Source organism: Labeo rohita, chromosome 7 (genome assembly GCF_022985175.1).
Source record: "Labeo rohita strain BAU-BD-2019 chromosome 7, IGBB_LRoh.1.0, whole genome shotgun sequence".
Classification (NCBI taxonomy): Eukaryota; Metazoa; Chordata; class Actinopteri; order Cypriniformes; family Cyprinidae; genus Labeo; species Labeo rohita.
Genome location: NC_066875.1, coordinates 23760192 through 23783175, shown reverse-complemented (window position 1 = coordinate 23783175; position 22984 = coordinate 23760192). Strand labels below are relative to the sequence as shown.

Genomic DNA, 22984 nt, shown 5'->3' with positions numbered 1-22984 from the left:
ACATAAGATGTTTAAATGTAATTTACTAAGCTTAGTCTGCCATCTTACAGTCTGAGAAAAGCAGCAAAACTATACACACGGTTATTTTATAACATTATAATGTATGCAGCATTCCAACATCAATGCATTTTTTTTTTTTTAATAAAAAATGATGATGTCTTAACATCTTAAAAGTCAACTTTGTACAATAAAAATGGAGTGAGGAAAGACTGTGTCACTTCTACACTGCATACTGTACATATCCCAGATAGCACACATATGTCTGCAGGATATCTGTTAAAGATCACTTGATTTGCTGTGTACAAACATCTGACAGACGTCTATAAGATGTGGGTTTAACATACATTCTAAATCATAAACATCTTAAAGACATCTAATAAACGTCTATTTGACATCTGATAGGAAACGTCCTATAGACGTATCGCAGATGAGCAAACACTGTAAAAAACACGTCTTGCAGTTGCAACTTCAAAGTAGATTGGTTGCCATGCTCATTTCCTCTGAGGAACCAACAGACCTCACAACACATGGCCCAGATTTGCACTCACACAGCCTGGTCCTATTAAAGCATCTTGCCACATCTCAGTTTATGATGTGTATGATACAGCCTTTTAAAAGCCTTTAAAACATGAAATGCTTCTTCAGGATAATGTTAATTATACTGAAAATATAAAAATTACAACCAAACATCAACAAATCATCTTGAATGTTAAACACAAATACTGAGTCCATTAAAGCGGTTACTGAATCATCAGCTGATTCACTTGCCGAATATCATGTGTTACTTGAAATTAAACAAGAACTGTTCTGTGCACCAAAGTTTCGTAACACTTTGGTAAAAGTTCAGTAAAAAATCTGCATCATTAATGACTGGTTGTTTAAATGAAAACATGTAGTAAATTTGCAGTTTGTATAATAACAGTATATTTTAATTTTAATTTAAACAACATATAAGCTATAAATTATAATATTTAAAACACTAAAATGTTACCAAAACTGCACAGCTTTTTAATATATAGTAAGGCACCGATGTTAGAGCACAGAGCAGTTTGAACTGATGCAAAAACAGTATTTTTAAGGAAACACTGACTCATGAAATGCACACCAAAAATGTGCTTTTGGCTTGACACCCTTGACATCTGCAGTTAAACACATTAATAAGAAACGCCCTCCACAGCAGCTGCTGTTCAACACAGACAGACACCAACTATCATATACTCACATATATCATAACTATCACTGAATGCTCCCTAATCTCTTGTGACCGAACACATCTGGACACACATAATAATGCTTAAATGAAACATTCTGGCCTGGTTAACAAGACTTGTAAGTTCTCCCATCTTTTTTATTATTTTTTTCCTTTAGCTCATGTTGTGAGCTGCTGTATCGGTCTGGTTTCTGACCTCTTTTCATTTTGAACTTTGTGTTTGTTTTACTCCTGGGGATATGGCTAAATGTTTTCATGAAGTACATCTGTCAGGGGTCACCACAGGCCTCTCCGCTGAATATATCAAATCTGTACTTGACCAGTGTTTTTTTAGACCAGTGCAACATAAAAACTGGCAGTTTTTCTCGACAGTGACTTGTTTCAGCTCCAGCTGTATTTATGAGTGTGAATGTGTGAAAGAGGGATGTCGACTTTCTCAAACTCGCTAAAAACAATCCACATGACATTAGGAGCACTTATGTGCTCAAGATCAATAAAAGCCCGGTGGACCAGTGAGTTAACAGCATCACCACAGGAAATAATCAATGTAGCTCAAACTCAAAGCACCTGAAAAGATTTCTGAACTAGAGAAGGAACATACACATATCCCCTACAAACTAAATATATGAAGAAAGTCATGAGGGTGAGAAAACTACAAGAGAATTTTTATTTTGTGTTCCTTGAAATGGTATACACAAGCACCAGAAGATCCCACAGCTGTAGCTTCCTCTGTTATATTAGCCACATAACTAAACTTCACAGTTATGTAACATTTCACAAGCCTTCAATCGTGGCTGCATGCATTTTCTAACGTGCTTAGTCGGCGTCACACTGACATGAACCCTGACCTCCCGCCAAGGATAGAGAGCGTACCATGCATAATTTATTCGTAATTAACATGTCAGACTTAATTTCATTGTGCTTAAAAAGTGTCAGCGGGGGCACAGCACAAAAAAGCATGTTCACTATGCTCAATTAGGTTTCGCTGATTAAATTATCTTAGAAACATAAACCCTCAGTACTCCACAACACGCACAACTATTCGTCTATAACACTGAGCGAGCTCTAAGTTCAAAAGAATGATAAAAACCACTGTGGGACGTTACAATTAGTTTAAAGGATTGTTAACCCAAAAATTAATTACTCACCCTCATTTCGTTCTAAACCTGTAAGACCTTTGTTCATCTTCGGAACACAAATTAAGATATTTTTGATGAAATCTGAGAGCTTTTTGACCTTGCACTGATAATAGTTTATTAAATAAAGTCGTTATTTTTGTTTTCTTTGTGCACAAAAAGTATCGTCATAGCTTTATAATATTGTGGACTATTTTAATGATATCCTTACTTCCTTTCTAGGCCTTGAACATGTGAGTTGCGTTGCTGTCTATGCAGGGTCAAAAAGCTCCCAGATTTCATCAAAAATGTCTTAATTTGTGTTCTGACGATGAACGAAGGTAGAATACAATGAAAATAGAAAGACTGCTGAGATATTAAAAAGATCATCATGAGCTAAATTTAGTTGACATTTTACTGAGGTTATTGACATATAACATGAGGTTTATCACTAAAGGTTACAACCCAGATTCAAACACTTTTAAATGCAGAAATACAACATCAGCTATGGATGATGCTGTTGACTGCCTTGGGAAAAGCATGATGAGAAAATAATATCCTTGGGGCTGTTCTTAGATCAAGCAATTCAGACACTCGCCCACAAACCCGGAGACAGCACAGTTGGGTCTCTCTTTTATCTCCCACCCCCATTACCGTGTACAACAAGACATTCAGTAATGAGCAATAACTATCCATATGTAGATGGGCAGTGGGCATCCCTTAGCACAACCGCTTTGTCTGCCTTGAATACAATAATACAAAACTATTTTAATTCCTAATGACATGCAAATGAGGCTGGAGAGCAAATGTCAGTAAATCTACAGGACAATTGTGCAAATCCATTTGTTTGTAAATAAAACATAAATTTGCATTTATTAAAAATAAACTCACATTTCTTAATATATTTATTAATAAAAATACATTTACATTTATGCATTTACAGGTCAAAACATACACCTTGCAGAATCTGCAAAATGTTAATTATTTTACCAAAATAAGAGGGATCATACAAAATGCATGTTATTTTTTAATTATTGCTGACCTGAATAAGATATTCACATGAAAGACATTTACATGTAGTCCACAAGAGAAAATAATAGTTGAATTTATAAAAATGACCCCGTTCAAAAGTTTACATACACTTGAGTCTTAAACGAGAAGTCCACTTCCAAAACAAAGATTGACATATAATGTACTCACCCCCTTTTCATCCAAGATGTTCATGTCTTTCTTTCTTCAGTCGTAAAGAAATTATGTTTTTTGAGGAAAACATTGACTGATATGGTGCCCCGAATTTGAACTTCCAAAATGCAGTTTAAATGCGGCTTCAAACGACTGTGTTTTTTTTTTTTTGTTTGGTGATAGTTGTTCATGAGTCCCTTGGATTTACTTTGTCACCTGTGAGTGGGTATTTAAACCTTCTGTAATCGTTGCATATGAGTCTCTCAGTTGTCCTCAGTGTGGAAAGATGCATCTCAAAATCATATAGTCATTGTTGGAAAGGGCTCAAATACACAAAAATGCTGAAAAGCCAAAGAATTTGTGGGACCTGAATGATTTTTCTGAAGAACAACAGGCAGTTTAACTGTTCAGGAAAAACAAGGGACTTATGAACAATTATCACTAAACAAAAAAAAACAGCTGTGGATCATTCAGTAACAACACAGTATTAAGAATCAAGTGTATGTAAACTTTTTCAATGGGATGTTTTTATAAATTATAAACTATTATTTTCTATTGCGGACTACATTTAAACATCTTTTATGTGAAATATGTTATTCAGGTCAGTACTATATAAAAATAACGTGTTTTGTATGATCCCACTTATTTTGGTAAAATAATTAACATTTAGCAGATTCTGCAAGGTGCAAGGTGTATGTAAACATTTGACCTCAACTGTATGCATCCATAGCAACAGGTTTATACATTTCCTGTAAATCAAATATCTGACCCTGACGTTGCACCGTGCTCTTCTGTTTAAGCTACAGTGATGTGTATAAAAAATGTAGCTATAACAGATGAAAATATTGGAATCTGATTTTGGTTCTGGATGAGGGGAACACTTGCCAAGATCAGAGTGAACTAAGCAAAACAACTGCCAATATAGTACATGTGTTCTCATAACTCATATATTTTCCATCCCCAGTTATTAAAAAATGTACAACAAGCTAATAAATAATTAAAGTGCTCAAAACAAGCAGATGTTGCCAATGCTATAGTGATCACTATCTTCAAAACACAAGGAGGTCAATTCATTTGCTGCTTATATAGTTTAGATCTATTTAATTGAGTGTGTAAATGTATATAATACTGATGATAAAACACTATTATTTTACTTACTTACAAAAGCATTAACACTTTGGTGTTTCGCAGTGGATGAGGCCCAGGGGAGTTTCTCATAGAAATATTCATGAGCACTAAGTATAATGTGTTTAAGCTTTACAGCTCTGCAGATCTGAGTGTTTTTATCCGTTTCAGCTGAAGTGAATTTCCCTTAACCAACAAACACACACCCACCACTCATACATACACTCCCTAAAACACACACACACACACACAGTTCCAGTTGCAGAAACACAAAGCTTTATTGTTAAACTCTCTGAGTTAGTCAGAGCCCACACAGTCCTGTTAAGGCTTGCATGCAGCTGAAAACACCATTATGAGTCGGGAATTTATGTGTGCTACTGAGAGACTGAACATATTATTCTGAAAAATGACAACGTCTTTAAACATTTTAGGCACAAATAAGCGGGCAGGTTATTAATGGCAAAACTACAAAAGGTTTGAGAAATAAAAACAAACTAGCCCTAGCATTACATAAAAATGCAAAAATAATGACTGTGTTCAAACAGGTTTCACAAACACTGCCCTGTCTGCCACTGGTCAGTCCTACCCCAAACTCACGCTATTAGCTGAGTCAATGTTGCTGCATTGGACTGGCGGGGACACTCAAACAAACAGACCAATGTTTTGAAAATGCCATGAGCCATTTGGTGTTAGCTATTTTTGATGAAATATTACCAACCAGAGACATTACTGTCTGGTGTGGTGTGGTATTTTGTTTAGGGTTGTTAAACATCTGTTTTTAAAAACCACAGTCTCTCTGGACTGCAATGTATGTGTTTGAGAACTCAGGGCTGGTGAGAGAAAATAATCTGGAGAAAGACAATATCATAATTTGCACTTAAAAGAAAAGTGACAACTATATTTATCTGTATAAGTGGTGCACAGAAGTAACCTACACTGTCATTTAAAAGTTTGGGATCAGTAAGATTTTTCATGTGTTTTTAAAGAATTTTTTATGCACATCCAGACAGCACATATTTGATCACTTATTTGTAATACTGTGAAATATTATTTCAATGTAAAACTGTTTCCTGTGTGAATATATGTTAAAATGTAGGCCTAATTTATTCCTGTGATGCAAAGCTGAATTTTCAGCATCATTACTGGAGTCTTCAGTCTCACATGATCCTTCAGAAATCAATCTAATATGCTGATTTATTATCAATGTTGAAAACAGTTGTGCTGCTCAATATTTTGTTGGAACCTGTCATACTTTTTTACGATTCTTCAATAAGCTAAAAAGAACAGCATTTATTTAAAAAAACAAAAAAGAAATATATATATATATATATATATATATTTTTTTTTTTTTTGTTTGTTTTTTTAAATAAATGCTGTTCTTTATATATATATATATATATATATATATATATATATATATATATAATTAAGCAGATATATATAATTATAATTCTGCTTAATATATATATATATATATATTCTAAAGTCACTAGATGCTTTGCATTCACTACTTATGTTTGGGTCACTGCACATGAACAGGTATATATATATATATATATATATATATATATTTAAGTTTGTTGTCAGTAAATATTTATGCTGAAAGTAAATACTTATATTTTTAGGAAAGATTTCTGTTTTGAATAAATGCTGTTCTTTTTAACTTTTTATTCAACAAAGAATCCTGAAAAAAAGAATCAGTTTCCAAAAAAAAAAAAAAAAAAAACATTAAGCAGCACAACAGTACTGATAATAAAAGTTATAAATCAGGATATTAGAATGATTTCTGAAGGATAATGTGACACTGAAGACTGGAGTAATGATGTTGAAAATTCAGCTTTGCATCAAAGGAATAAATTATATTTAAAAAAAATATTAAAATAGAAAAGCATTATTTTGAACTGTAATAATACTAATAATAATAATATATACTGATTAAATAGTCCATAAGAGGAAATAAGAGATCTCTTATTAGATCTAATTTGAGTGAATACTAAAAAGATATTTAGAGCTGCATGATGAATGTGAGCAGCAAAACTAGACATACAAGCAAACACAACGTCCTGCCAAAAGAAAATGTAATCCAAAAAGAAACAATCCTCATGAGAAAAAGCATTCTGCTTAATTGTCCTTTGCCAAAAGTGCTTGTGAGTTTGCTTGAGTGAACTGAGACTTTCATTCCCCTTGAGCCAACCTCTGCAAACCCCCCCACAGTGACGCTCCACACACACACACACTCACACAGAAATCCTGCAGGACACATTTACAACTTCTTGCTATTCCAATCTCTCTGCCTCATCACCCATTCCATCTCATTCACACTAGAGGCTCTGTTCTAAAGTCACTAGATGCTCTGCATTCACTACTTATGTTTGGGTCACTGCACATGAACAGGTGCAAGAAATCTTTTCAAGTGTCATGAGAGGAGATTAAAGAATCTAACCAGCCTGTATTTTTTCAAGAAGTAAAAAAAGTCACCTAGTCTACACCTTTAACGTGTAAATGCGCAGCTGAGGTTAATAGCACACACATAATCTGCTGTTAGTCGGCTATGTTTGAGAAAAGTGCACTGAATATGTTTGTGAAAGAATAACAAACACTTCAAAACAGTGTAATTAACTTTTGTTGAAAGGTAATTAGCTAAGCTATAAAGAAAAGGACCTCTTACTGAGCACCATTATTGCAGCCCTGGAGGGAAAGACAGAGAATGGCAAAGAAGGATGGAAAGAGATCCAAGGAAGAATTGAAAACAAAAGCACCGCTGGAGGCCTGAAAAGCATTGTGAGCATGTGAAACCCACAAGACCCTTGGAGCACAAAAGACAACTACTGGAAACCTCAGTGACTTTCACCAAGAAACTCTCTCTTTCTCCTCCCGCTCTCTTTCACAGCTGTATTCAGTGAGGTCATGCGGTGCAGTTTTTAAATGCGATTTAGTCCGGTCAGGGTCGAAGAGTACTTTTACCTTCTTTTGTGGCAAATGTAACCGAACAACTTCATACTACTTTGAGCGTGACTGTTCATTCATACAGTGCGATATTAGTTTTTGTTAATGGATCAGAGGATGCATGGTGGTGTGTCTGGGAACAACGGTCAGGCGCTGCAAGCATACCTACCCAGAAGGACCCCCTCTAGCCTTTTCTTCATAGCTCTATTCATGCTTTCTTAGGAACTCATTCAAGGAGAGATAAAGCCTGACTCAAGCTATCCATTCACTTATCCGCCATGCTGAAAGAAGCGAAGGAAAATTGCAGAGCCTGTGATGTAGGATCTCCCCAAGCATTCAAACTAACTCATTCATTCCAAATGACTGTCTTGCCCAACATCTATTCTTTTTTATCTGTGTCTTCTCTGACTAATTTCACATTTTATTCCCATTATCTAACTATTTAATGCTGTGTTCTTTTTTTTTGGACTATCTCTTTCTTTGCTTTTCTCCCACTCCTCTACCAGGATCTTCCTACAAACGGCCTTCTCCCCCTACAGCAGTCACTTTTGAGAGACATGAAGGTCAATGGAAGTTCCACTGGCTGCCTCCGCAGGGCTCGTTTTTTTGTGCGCACGAGTTTGTGTGTGTGGGAGGCTGCTGCTTTTGGCATTATGATGGATGATGAACTTAGAACCAGGCTGTGTATTAGAAACAGGCTGTGCATCAGTGCTATGGTCAGTTAACTTGATGCCTACTTGATGCCAGGAGCCCTAATTCTGTCTAAACAGTGTGTGTGTGTGTGAGAGAGAGAGAGAGAGAGAGAGAGGGATTCATATCCAACATAGCCAAGGTAGGGAAAATCAGGAATAAAATACCCAATGAGGTCACGCTGTCTTTCATCGTCTCATACACGCACATATCGGTCACACCTACATTTACTCCATTCAAACAGGCTCAGGGTTGTGAGAATGAAGCGGCAGAGAGTCTTGTTAAGCGAAAGATTTACAGAAGAGAGAAGTGGGATGGAAAATATGCAGGAAGGATGTGCAACTCTAATGACGTCCAGATGGAGCAACCACAGCTATCTGTTACTAAAGGACAACTCCAATAGTAAACACTTGGCATGTTATATTTCTCAATATATAGGTTTAGAAGATCATTTATTACGAACAGGATATTTTGAGAAAACATTTAATAGGATAGTTCACCCAAAAATGAAAATTCTGTCATTAATTACTCACCCTCAAGTCGTTCCAAACCCGTAAGACCTTTGTTCATCTTTGGAACACAAATTAAGATATTTTTGATGAAATCCAAACGTTTCTGACGTTGGAGGAATGTCATGGAGAAATGCACACGTATACGTCATGGTACTGTCATGAACGTGTTTAATGAGGGTGAGTTATTAATGATAGAACTATCCCTTTAAAGTATAAATAAGAGGGATCATACAGAATGCATGTTATTTTTATTTAGTACTGACCTGAAGATATTTCACATAAAATACATTCACATACGGTCCACAAGAGAAAATAAGTTGCATTTATAAAAATTTGACCCTGTTCATAGATTTACATACACTTGATTCTTAATACTGTGCTGTGTTGTTTATGAGTCCCTTGTTTGACCAACAAATTCTTTAGTTTTTCAGCATCTTTGTGAATTTGAACCCTTTTCAACAATGACTATATGATTTTGAGATCCATCTTTTCACACTGAGGACAACTGAGGGACTCATATGCAACTATTACAGAAGGTTCAAACACTCACTGATGCTCCAGAAGGAAAAACAATGCATTAAGAGCCGGGGGGTGAAAACTTTTGAACAGAATGAAGATGTGCATGTTTTTCTTATTTTGCCTAAATATGATATTTTTTATTTAGTACTGCCCTTCAGAAGAAACAGAAGATACTTCTGACAAAAATAAGTTACACTTACCCGGATCTTCAAGTTCAAAAAGCTTTCACACCCCTGCCTCTTAATGCATTGTTTTTCCTTCTGTAGCATCAGTGAGCGTTTGAGCCTTCTGTAATAGTCGTGTATTAGTCCCTCAGTTGTCGTCATTGTCAAAAGAAGGATCTCAAAATCATATGTTGGAAAGGGTTCAAATACACAAAAATGCTGAAAAACCAAATAATTTGTGGGACCTGAAGGATTTTTATGAAGAACAGCAGGCAGTTAAACTGTTCAGGACAAACAATGAACTCATAAACAACTATCACTAAACAAAAAACACAGCTGTGGATCGTTCAGGTAACAACACAGTATTAAGAATCAAGCGTATATAAACTTTTGAACAAGGTCATTTTTATAAATTTAACTATTACTTGCTCTTGCAGACTATATTTAAATGTCTTTTATGTGAAATATCTTATTCAGGTCAGTACTAAATAAAAAATAACATGTATTTTGTATTACCCCTTTTATTTTGGTAACTGTAAATGAACATTTTCACATGTCCAGTATATAATCCAGACCAGACTCAGTGGAGACCAAAATGAATGAACTTCTTAAAGTATGAAGACAAGAATGACACAAACTACTGGCAACCCTTTTGACACTATGAAACGACAGAGGGATCACACTAGATAGTGTGATACTAGCTGAACCTGATATATACACAGTCGCTGCTTTATAAATCCTTTAAAAATATCTGCCATATTCTTGACTTTACAAAAGTAAGAGAATCAGATGTGCTTACATGCTAACTTTCTACTGAGAAGTGGGCAAAAAAAGAGTTTTGAAAACGGCAATCAGATGTGATTCTCTCATGCGGCTTGTGATCACATGAACCCGACACTAAACGACAAAGAAGGTTCACACTAGATACTAGCTGAACCTGATATATACAGTCGCTCTAATCCTTAATACATATCTGCCACATTCTTGAGTGTATGAGAGTAAGAAAATCAGATGTGCTTACAAGCTAACTTTTTATTGAGAAGTGGGCAAAAAAGAGATCAGAAACCTGCAACAATCAGTTTTGATTCTCTAATGTGGTTTGCGGGTAGAACTAAGTGAACTGGATAAACTACTCAAGTTTGTGTGTGTGAACAAGAATATGGTACCTGGAGTGCATCTGTACATTTCAGTGTGCATGAATGCATCATTATAGAATCTAAATGAAATGCTTTTAATAGCATTTACTGCAAGCATTAGTTCATGTATCAAAACCTGCTCTGCAAATGGGAGATTCCACATGTGTGACCTCTCACTTTGCTCCACTGAATTTAGCAACAAACTATTAATATTGTTGTATCGGTAAGGAGAGAAACACACCCAGCTCTTCGCTCCTATTAATAAAGTCTTTTCTGACACAGCACTGCAGATGGCCAGCACGCTCTATAAATAATGCTTTATCTGGGCCACGAGCCGAGAGACAGCCACTTTATGTGTACAAGAGATGCACATCTCGACCACATGAAAAAAAGATGAAGTTACCTGACTGCTCATGTGAGCTGTGAAGGTTCAAGTAAGAGAGAAACATCACAGGGCACAAGCAGACATGCAGGCAATCTAGAGATGCTCAATGTGATGGGTTTGGCTGCCAAGACGTAGTTTTATATTGCTGCCAAAGTATAATGGATTGATAATCCAGACCCAAAGACATTGCCCAAACTCCAAGGTGGTCTACAGCACGGGAGCAGCTCTGGGTTCAGTGTTCTGATAAAATATTACAGTTCTACATCACTCCCTGAGAGATTTCACAGAGAGGTGAAGTGCAGTGCCAAGGACTAAAAACAATTAAAATTTGACCCGTGCAACTGGTAAAAATCTCCACAGGGTAATGCTTTGCAATTTAAGATGCTGACAGAGTCCGTACAAGAAGCAACTTTGACTTTACTCTGAGATCTGAACACAGACTCAAATACTGGAAAGAGTCTTCCCAATACATTTGGTTTTTGTTTTTTACAAAATACAATACAAAAAGGCTTTTTTTATTATAGTCATGCTCACTAAACAGAAAAAATGGTAATGGTAAAAAGCATAACCCTCAGGAAGAAATTGAGGGCAGAGAAGGAGAAAGGAAGCCAAAGGGAGGGGGTGACAAAGACAGACTGAATACAAACCTAAACCCAACCCATTGGATGAACTACTTAAGAACTGTGGGGGCCCCACATTCTCACCATCTATCCTTTTCTACATCTCTGCCATTTCAGAGCTGCTTTTCCTGAATCATCTAAAGCAGACTGGCGACATACTCCTTTTAATAAATATGAACTATAATTCATAAACCCTTCTTGTTGAGTAAACCTTTTGCTTAATAAAAAACCAGCAATAAGCCTGTATCTTGACCCAAATAAATGCTCTGACTAATAGTATGATGCTCAATACCAAATATCTAGCATTAAGGGAAGAACTAAAAATCGTTGTGAGAGTTGACTCTGTTTTTATCTACATACTTGGACTCTTTTGGTATTCAGAATTGTCTGAACACGTTTACCATTCGCTTAGTCTCAGGATCTGTATCTGCATGAGGCAGGACAGTCATGGTTATCACAATCTCATATGTGAATCACCATTGTGTAGCTCATGAAATGTTTACAACCCTTGGCCTACTTTTTGTTTTGTTGTTTTTCTCCGTCACGAGAAATTAAAGATTATGCAAAAACACACACATCCACGTACACATGTGAGAGACATTATTCTGCAATGATTTTTTTTGGTCCAAAACTCACATGTAGTTTTCATCCTGCCAAGGCCTGTAAAGTAGGCTACAAACTAGGTCACTAGGAGTTCTGTTTCTGTTTTAGAATTTTGAATAGTTCATAAAAACAAGAACATTAAACCAGCTCTCCAATGGTGCAACACCCGTTACACAGCAGGTTTGGTTGGCCAAGCGGCGTGAGCACTGATTGGTACATCATGCTGCCTTCAAGTCCACTTGGAAATCCCCTACTTGTGCATTCAGTGTTTTGACATATCTAGCGTTCAAGCTGGAAAAAATATTACCAATCTATAACAAAATTTATTTTCGTTTATTTATTTCTTCTCATATTACTTAAGCATGGCATCAAACAACAGCAATTATTTTGCATAAACCAAACCACGAAAGGTGAATGAAGTTGGCATGAAATGGCAATTGTGAAAGTCTTTTCTCCATTACTGTGATGTATATCTGAGTGAAACAGCTTCTCAAAGAAAAAATGCATGGCAGGGCCTGATTTTGTCCTTTGGGAACTGACTGGATTATTGTATTGTCATTGTTTGGTAATTGCTGCGATCTGATGTGAGTTACAGGTTGCTGGAAGGAAAGTATAATTGTAAAGTCCTCACGCCGGTATAATAAACACTGCAATATTCCCAAATAAGAAAAATAAGAATCATCAATTTTGGTTTTATTTGTTGTCTAAAGTTAATTTGTACAGAGCACCTTAATGTTATTATAATAAAGTAAAACAGTATTAAAGTAATAAAAAGAGAGAGCGATTGATACGAGCCGTCAGAAAAGAGAATGATGTCAAATTTACCCCCACTCCCACAGCTGCTGTATTAGAAACACCCTTACAGCAGCGTTAACTTTTTTTGTCATTTGATGCAAAGGTAACATAATACAAAGTGTAATAGTGTTATAAATGCACATACATTTTTTAGAAATTAAAAAGGATTTACTACATTGATGACCACTGAAATGTGTCATCACAGTCTGTGAACAGGGTCTATTGCTTGGAGCAGGGTTACTCTTACAAGCTGAGGGGAAACTGAAAACCCGGAGTGGAGTCAGAGCGGAGTGATAACTGAATGCTTTGAGGCAATTTGCTGCCACTGCACCAGTGTTCTGTTCCAGTGTTTGCACTGCTCGCTGCTCATTTGGAAAGAATTTTGTTCACAAATAGAAAAACATAAACTGAACTTTATCTGAATTAAATATATTTATTTTATGTTAACTTTTTATTTACAGAACTATTGTTTTGCAGGGATAGTTTACCCAAAAATGAAAAATTGCTGTTTACTCACCCTCAAGCCATCCAAGATGCAGGTGACTTTTTTCTTCAGCAGAACAATAAAGAAGATTTTTAGTTAAAACTGTAGTTCTGTGAGATTCATAAAATGCAAGTCAGTGGCTACCAGTTTTTGAGAATAAAAAAGGCACATCAAGAAACAAAATTAATACCCCGGCTCCTGACAATATATTAAAGTCTTATGAAGTGTACGGTCAGTCTGTGCAAGAAACGGAACATTATTACCTGTATTATTACCTGTAATCCATATCCAAACGGTCAAGAGTGATACTGGTTAAACTGGAACTGGTCTTTTTAGTGAACTTAATGAACCAGTTTACCAAATCAGACTGAACCATTTGAAACAGTTTGTAGCACGAGCAGCACAGATCTACAAGTTACTCAATCAAAACTCACTTTCAGATGTGCCTGACAGTCACTCTGACTCAAAATTAGCCAAAATATCAACATATATGATCCTACAATAATCATATTTATAGATGCACTGAATTTTCGGCTGCCGAAAATTATCGGACGAAAATGGCATTTTCGTTTTTGGGTTGAAAGAGAAAAACGGCTGAAAATATAAGGCAAAAATATATGACGTGGCGCACTGCCCGACAGCGTTCAGCACACAGGTTTCACTCTTTCTCTAGCCGTTTCTGTTTGCAGCAGCGCTACTGAGCTGTAGCATGCTGTAGTACAGCTGTACTGGGCAACGCTAATATGATGAATAAAATAAAATGATAAATAAAATTATAGCTTTGTAGGACTATACATTATTTGTGACCCTGAAATACAAAACCAGTCATAAGGGTAATTTTTTTTATAAATTAAGGTTTATGCATCATCTGAAAGCTGAATAAATAAGCTTTCCATTGATGTATGGTGAATTTGTTACTATAGGACAGTATTTGGCCGAGATACAAATGGTCAGCCGCTGAGCATTCCGCGCTCCTTTATGGTAGGAAATTTACAAAACATCTTCATGGAGTATGATCTTTACTTAATATACTAATGATTTTTGGTATTTAAAAAAATTGACAATCTTGAGCCATACAATGTATTGTTGGCTATTGCTAAAAATATAGCCGTGGTACATACGACTGGTTTTGTGGTCCAGGGTCACATTTGGATAATTAGCCCCCCAAAAAAACAGTTATATCTGATTCTGTTGCATAGAACTGAATAAAGTAATACATTGATATTTATAATAATATATTTTCTGTCCAATTTTATTGTGTTACTTTCAATAAAATTGTAGTTAATATTATTGGTTTGTGTTATTTAAATTCACGGTCATTAAAATTTTTGCGTTAAGTTAAAAAGTCTTTCAAAAGTTATTTTTATTTAACAATTACTAATTATTACAAAAGCTAAGCATTTTCGGTTTTCGACCTATTGCATCCAGAATTTTTGGTTTCGGAAATTTCGGTGAATCTCTAATCATACTTTTTTGCCAGCTTATTCAGCACTCCAGTTCCTTCAACAGTCCACTGAACTGAGGCAACTGTTCCAACTCGGACTGAAGAAATAACGAGCCGGTAATAAGTACATACATGACCTGAGCACTTGAATGAACCCAGCAGGCACCGTACATCAATATAACGTCAGGCTGACATTGGACCCCAGCGTCAGACAGACGTTGCATTTTGGTTAAGAATGAAAATCAGGTTGACATCAGAATTTGACATTGGCCTAACACTGGATTTTAGTTATTTTACAACACAACCTAAAAATGAAAATATAAATGTCAGTATTGGACATTAAATTAACATTAACATTAACATTAGATGTTGAACTGAGTGACACCGAATTTTGGTTACCCGGCATTGCAACTGAACTTTAACCAAATATCAACGTATACAACGTTCATGGGTTCTCACTGTTTACATAAAAAGTTGAGCTGATAAAGACTAGTTCCTTGCACAGACCGATCGTTTTGCTTCATAAGGCCTCAATACATTGTCAGGAGCACGGTTATTAATTCTGTGTTCCTTGATATGTTTTTTTCCTGCTGACTAGCAATTTATGAAACACCATGACTACACTTTCACAAAATTCTTCTTTACTGCTCTACTGAAAAAAAAAGTTGCGTACTTGGATGGTCTGAGGGCGAGTAAATTAACAGCAAATTTTCATTTTTGGCTTAACTATAGCTTTAAAACACTATCACCCGCTGTTGTGCTGTTATTCTGAAAATCAATCTGATATTCAGATGCTTTCTTACTCTTGCGATGTCTTGAGATCTCTAGGAGAGCTCTGAAGAGAGAGACCCAGACAGACAGACAAAGGCAGGTTATAAAACGGACAAAATGAGCTCAGGTCTGATGGGTCGGAACATGGAAACACCTTGGAATTTATGACTTGAGGAAGAGTAAATTACTCCAATGTACTTTCCTCTGAAAATGTGTACCTGTTTCAGTACAGTCTGTTGAAGCTCCTGTGTCTCACGTTAAATAACCTTGCGCAGTGTGAAACGACGATTGGAAACCCAGTAGCAGCTCCACTGATGAACAGGTTATGTGCTTTAGGGCAAAGTCAACGAAAACAATCTTGCTCCACATAAAAGAAGCTGAAGGTACAAGGTTTTCCCACTCACAGCCTATTCTTTCTGCAGGAAGCGGTAATACATTCGCACACCGCTTGAAAACAGCTGCTGATAAACATCGCCTCTGGCATACAAACAGCACAGCAAAAACACACACTCAACCCATATTAGCTTATTCACTGTATTATTACAAATCAATAAGGCATTAATATTAATAGACCAGTAATACGCAGAAAACCTCAAAGTTCCAATGAGTGACGCGTAAGCTTTTCTACGTTTTCAGAATAGATGAAAAAGTACTGGATCAACTTCTCATGAAAAGTCCTATATGTCAAACGTATACATGACGAATAGACATAGGCTCAGGTCATGCTGCGAATACCTGATGTTCCTCATCGCTATCGCCAAAACAAACTGCTGTCATCGATATATCACACACTCGAGTCCACGAGCACTCACCTTCCGCCGTTAATTCTCCTCGGGTGATCTGGAAAACACTTCCCAAAGCGTGTAAAACTAGAACAATTCCCACAAACACATCGAGCGTGCTTGAGCTCGCCATATCAGATATCCACTGAGACAGATGTCCTCAGTTTCTTTTGCTCTGTCGTCGCCAAAGAAAATGTAAAATAAAGACAAAACAGCGTCTGGTCAGCCGCTGAGCATTCCGCGCTCCTTCCCGGACTCTTGAGTGTCGCGCCCGCTGCTGAAGCTACTGCCTCTCACCGCTCCTGCGATGCTCCCGATAACGCGTTTCCTTTCAGAGTCCAGACCCAAACAAATCCTAGCAGAGTTCGAGATAGTCTAAAACAGTCCAGTCTAGCTCGCCTCTTATCCATGCATTCGCCACAAAACCAGGAGGTGTAGATGGCGTCACACATGCACCACCAATAGTGTCCTGACTCTGACTCGCATGGGGGCTTTTCAGTCATGAAGTGGATTTGGTATTAGTGCCTATTTTGTCATTAACACGTTTTACTGATTCTTAAGACGTAAAGCATGCAACACGTTTTTAAAACATCAGAGACTTTAAAGTTCAACAGCCACTTTAAAAATCACAAGAGATTACTAGAATGTCAAGAACAAAAATCAACTATTTATTTACATTTTTTCGCTATTTCATCAAAATTATGTCCTTGGACAATAACTTCAAAACACTTCATACAGACCGACGTATAAAAGGTAATATTTAAAAAAAAAAAAAAAAAAAAAAAAAAAAATATATATATATATATATATATAATAAGTGAAATATAAATTTGTATTACATAAACATCACTAATATGCTACTAGAAAAAGATAATTAATAATAAATATAAATCATCGAATAAATATTTAAGACCTCTGAACTCTAGATAATTATATATTAAAAATATGAAATACATTATAAATATGCAAAAATAATTTCTTGTTTCAAAACAAATAAACTCAAAACAGAATATATGTGACCCTGGACCACAAAACCAGTCATAAGGGTCCATTTTTTGAAATGGCTTCTGATAGCTGAGTAAATAAGCTTTCTGTTGATGTATGGTTTGTTAGGACAGTATTTGGCTGAAATACAACTATTTGTAAATCTGGAATCTGAGGCTGCAAAAAAAAAATCTAAATATTAAAGAGAAACAAAATTGTCTTTAAAGTTGTCTAAATGAATGCGTATTACTAATCACAAATTAAGATATATTTTTAGAATATAGATATATTTAGATATATTTACAGAAGGAAATGTACAAAATATGTTCATGGAACATGATCTTTACTTAATATCCTAATGATTTTTGGCAATGATTTTAACCCAGTGTATTGTTGGCTATTGCTACAAACATACCTGTGCCACTTATGACTGGTTTTGTGGTTCAGGAACACATATCAGGTTTCAATCTTCTTTTATGACCCTTGCAGGAACCAGTGAATCACCTAATTTAGCCTATTACTAAATTACATCTTACACGAGAATTATGGATCACAACTGTTCATTGCTCTCAGTACTGATTGTCCTTGATATTAGTACAGTAAATTCGGTAAAGCTTGCTTCTGTTGTCTCCTCCTGAGAGCCCAGAGGCAAGACAGGCAATGGAGGGGGTGAACGGGGGGATCATTAATGTTTGGGAATGGCACTGGCAGGCTTTTCCACACTGTCTGCCAAGCAGAGTCCCTCCAGAGGACTGAGAGGCAGTGAGCTGTGGTTGAGCGCTAACCACCTCCCTCTGCTCCTTCAGATCAGGACAAGCAGCCTAGCAAAAACATTTAAGGATGAAGCATGCTAAAGCCGCCACATTAGCATTCCAATTTAAACACCAGTACAGTGTTGCATCAAGAGCCAGAACACGTAGAAGCGCTGACTGAAAACCTTGGTTTCGGATCTGAGGATCTTGATTTATTGTGCTCACGTTTATGACAGCATTCCTTTGATAGGGGTTTGCAAGGTTTAACTATAAGCCAGCTGCCAAGATGTTATCTACAGTCCTCTTTTTAAAGTCCTCAAGTAACTAAATATGAGTCTTCAATACATGCTGTATTAATAAACACAATGTAAAAAGTCACTGCATGTGTTAATAAGAACTGTTTGTATGAGAATGAAAGCAGATGATATCAAAAGAGACACAATATAATATAAAAATTATATGGGCTTCTGTAGATTTAATGAAAAGTAATACATAACTCAAACTAAGAACATAATTCTGTTAAATTGTTTTCTTCTGGATTAACATTTTTGTCAAGGCTATAATCAATATATGAATACCATATGAAGAGATTACTAAATCAGTCCAACATGATGCAAATCAAATGCTTTCCGTTCTCTCTTTCCAGCACGCACTTTGCACTTTGAACACAAATCATTATATAGTTGCTTTGTTCATCTTCACGTACATTTCTGACTGAACTGCATATCATCAAGGAATATTTGATGACGAGCCATTGAGTTATTAGAAAATAATGCATCGGTATGTGGTGATACTGCCACGACACAAAGCGTCAAGAACAGCACAGTTTTTACCTCACTTGTGAGAGAAATTTCATGTAGTTTTTAAGTTGCTACACTGGAAAATGACCGTGAATTTAACGGTAAAAGACTGAAAAAATGCTACAGTAATAAAAATATTAAACGGTTAACGGTAAGTTCAGTAAGAAAACGGTAAAAAAAACTTATTGGACATTGCATGTAATTTTACGGTAGCAGTGTTGGGGAAAGTTACTTTTAAAAGTAATGCATTATAATATTGAGTTACTCCCTAAAAAAGTAAGTAATTATGTTACTTAGTTACTTTTTATGGAAAGTAATGTGTTACATTACTTTTGTGTTACTTTTTAAATCTGGGCAGGGCTTGCTTGTTTGTTTTTAATATAAAAAGTTCTATTTTTGGCAAATGTAAAAGCCTTTTCACACCAAAAGCCTCAGGCTTTGAGAAAAATGAATTCACATCTGTACAGTAGACCGCAGAAGAAAAAATATCAACTCTTCAGCAATATATAATAAGGAAAACTAATGTTAGATTATCTTGAGTCATTTTTGCTTATTAGTATGGTTAAATTGGATCACTGAAGGTCGGCAGCAAAGACATCGGTTAATAAAATGGTATTAAATGCTTAAAAGATATTTGTATTATTTAACATATTTAATTATTGCAGGTTTGCCTCATATTCTGAGCTGAATTTCACAGTTTTTATTCATTTTGAGGAATACTGAATCTGTTTTTTGTGAGTGAGATGAATTAATGCATGTTCACATTTATTCTAAAACTAATATCTTACTCCCGATTTCTCTCAACATAGGGAAAGGAGAGGTTTTAATCAATAAATGGGGGAAAAGTAACTGACGTTACTTATTTGAAAAAAGTAACTCAGATATTTTCTTGTCAATTAAAAAGTAATGTGTTACTTTACTAGTTACTTGGAAAAAGTAATAATAATATTACGTAACTTGCATTACGTAATGCGTTACCCCCAACACTGTACGGTAGTATACCGTTTTTGGAAGTGAAAAAGAACGTGTAATTTACGGTGAATAACCGTACATTGACATTCCCAGAATTCCCTGTGTTATATTTCAAATTTGATGTTTTTTTGTTGAAATAACTGTTTCTTCTTCAGTTGTGTACATTAGGGTTGTATGTTACACCTAATGTTGTTAATTTAATGTTTATTGCATTATTTCAGTTTCGTGTGTGTTACCATGACCGTGTTTAGTGTTTTTGTGAATGACACTGTGCACCTTCTATATATGTTATTATTTAAAAGCTGCTTGTGATGGGCTCTGGCTCATCATGTGACTTTTTCATCGTCACCTACTTATCAGTGTATTACAAAGGTACAAAACAGATTTCAGTACTTCAGTAGGTCGGTGTATTAACATTGTATCAGTTAATGAAATTATGGTATTTAAATGTAAAATCTAAGTTAAAACCGTAAACAGAAAAACATCGCTACTGTACTTACAGCTGTCGGATTTTTACTGTGAATTTTACATAATTTTTTTACAGTGTATGTTACTGAAAAAATCGTAAGAGTAGTGCTAACAACATCAGCTGTGATTACAAACTGTGCACAGTGTTGCCAACTCTTTCGATAGAAAGTAGCTACAGCCAGTTTAAAAAGTCGCTAAATGTCGCTAGATGAGGTCATATGCTAATTAGCATATTCATTACATCAACGCATCATTGCCTTTAACATTAGTTTGTCTCTCTGTGCTCACTGTATTTTAATGCAGCCAAATTCTCAATCAAAATGTTTTCATTTATATTCTAGTTTCTGTTGTCAGACAACAGAATAAATATGAAATAGTGACTGACACCTTTAAGACTATAACCAGCTCTCCCTTCCAATACATTAATCTGCACAAATATCCTGATTGAGGTGCGTGCGCGCTGACCTCACGCCAGGGTTGCCAGGTTTTCACAACAAAACCCACGAAATTAGCCCAAAAGTAGCCCACTCACATTTTGAGGGGAGTCTCCGATTAAAAATCGCATTTTAAACATTTTTTGGTAAAACTGGCATTCCAGGGCCTAAATATTACATTATTTAACCTGCGGCAAGAGTGTTAAAGTAGCCCAATTCTGCTAAAAAAAACCATGGACTTGGCAACACTGCCTCGCGCCGTTGCAGAAGTACCAGTAATCACAGAGACTCACTAAGGTTTGTCCAAGAAGTCGCTAGATTTGTCGCTAGTTGCTTTTTCTGAAAAACAAAGTCGCTAGGGGGGTCTGAAAAGTCGCTAAATTCTAACAACAAAGTCACTAAGTTTGCAACACCGTGTGTGCGTCTGTAAGGGAGAGAGAGCGGGAGAAATAGAGTATGTGCTTTCCGTACATAATAAAACGTAATTTTGTGGCAAAAATATGGAAATAATCTGCTGTTTTTATTATATTGTTTACTGTATTTATTTATTTGGCCAGTATCATTGTGGGTTTTGGTTATTTTGCTGTTTCAGGCTGTAAGGACCTTTGAAATAACGGGAATCGTTTGGCGAAGTGATATGGACATGTAATGCGGTCGAGAGCTGCCTGGAACTACGTTCGCCTTGCGTTTATTTGAAAATAACTTCACGCCTTAGAACCTTCATCAGCCAATCAGATTCAAGCATACAACGGCCCGTAGCCTCCGCCTGAGGAGCGGCGCAATGATGGATTCCAACCTCTATTTAGGTGCTTTCGTGTTCCGTTCTCCATAGACATCCATGTTAAAACGGGGTAAAAAAAAAATATCTAAATATGCTTTCATAACTACATATGAAAATGTGGGCAGGTTTAACATTATATTATCGGCTTGGAAAATGTGTTTATTTGACTAGGTACAAAAGAGGCTGGAAATGTAAAGCACCGCTCAGGTCGGACGAGACTTCCACGTTTAGAATGAAGTGGATAATCAAAGACTTTGGTAAAATTTAAAACAAAAATTAATTCTTGGATTTCCAAGACATTAAAAGTTCCTAGAGACACATCTGGCCTTATTCCTAGAGACACAGCCTTATTCCTTAAAGTGTGTTGTACCAGAAAACATTTGAGGGTGTTGAACAAAAAAAAAAAAAAACAATATCATAAATGTTTGAACAGAGTAACTGAGAAAAAACCTGCAGCCGAAGACTTGCAAGATGACCTGGTGAAAGGAGGAAAAAATGCAGTGCAATTTCAGTGCAGAGTATAAAAAGAACATTAGACAAGTATGGCTTTTATGTTGAGGCATCTTGCCGAATACCACTCTTGACCAAGAAGAACGAAAATGCTGACTTCAACACGCTGAAATTCATTTCGATAGACCTGTGGAGTTCGGAAAGAATCTTTTATGGAGTGATGTAAACCTTATGGACCTCTGGATTTAGTGGTATGTCTGGTGCAAAAAAAGGCAAAGCTTATAAGCAGAAGAACACCATCTCCACTGTCAAACATGGAGGGGGATCAGTCCTGTTATGGGGTTGTTGCACTGTAGCAGGAAGTCGAAATCATGATGTATGAAGGATATCATGGATTCTGTGAAGTATCAGGCCATTTTGGCAAGAATTGTGTGCCTTTGGTGCAAAGTCCGAAGCTAATGATCAATGGACTTTCCTGCAGGACAATCATCCCAAAGTATACATCCAAATCTACCTATGCTTTGTTCAGGGATCAGTCATAGAATGTTCTTGAGTGGCCTGTTCAGTCTCCAGATTTAATTCTCATTGCATACAGACACAAACAATCTTTTCTTTTCTGGTGCTTCTCTCTTAATTTCTGAGTAAAAAAGCAGACTCTGAAACACTGAAAGAGATGGCAAGATAAAGAAAGACATTAAAATGAAAGTGCGGAATTGATGAATGGACTAGATTATGCTGGCTGCATATTTTTTATTCCACCGAGATTCAGATGAACTGACTGCGCATTTAAGCACAATAATGAAACACCTCTGCGTAATTGTGAGCATGTATGTCTAGCGTGATGACTATTATGCTGTCTC

General features: G+C 36.1%; 1 protein-coding gene across 1 annotated transcript in view; it reads right to left on the bottom strand.

Annotated features, from left to right (window-relative positions):
- plxdc2b (plexin domain containing 2b) overlaps positions 1-16951 on the bottom strand; it is a 70849-nt gene extending 53898 nt beyond the window's left edge. The window contains exon 1 of the mRNA XM_051114816.1: positions 16514-16951. Within this exon, the coding sequence (XP_050970773.1) occupies positions 16514-16616 (103 nt within the window). The 5' untranslated portion in view covers positions 16617-16951. The remainder of the gene's footprint in view (positions 1-16513) is intronic.
- Between the last annotated feature and the right edge of the window lie 6033 nt (positions 16952-22984).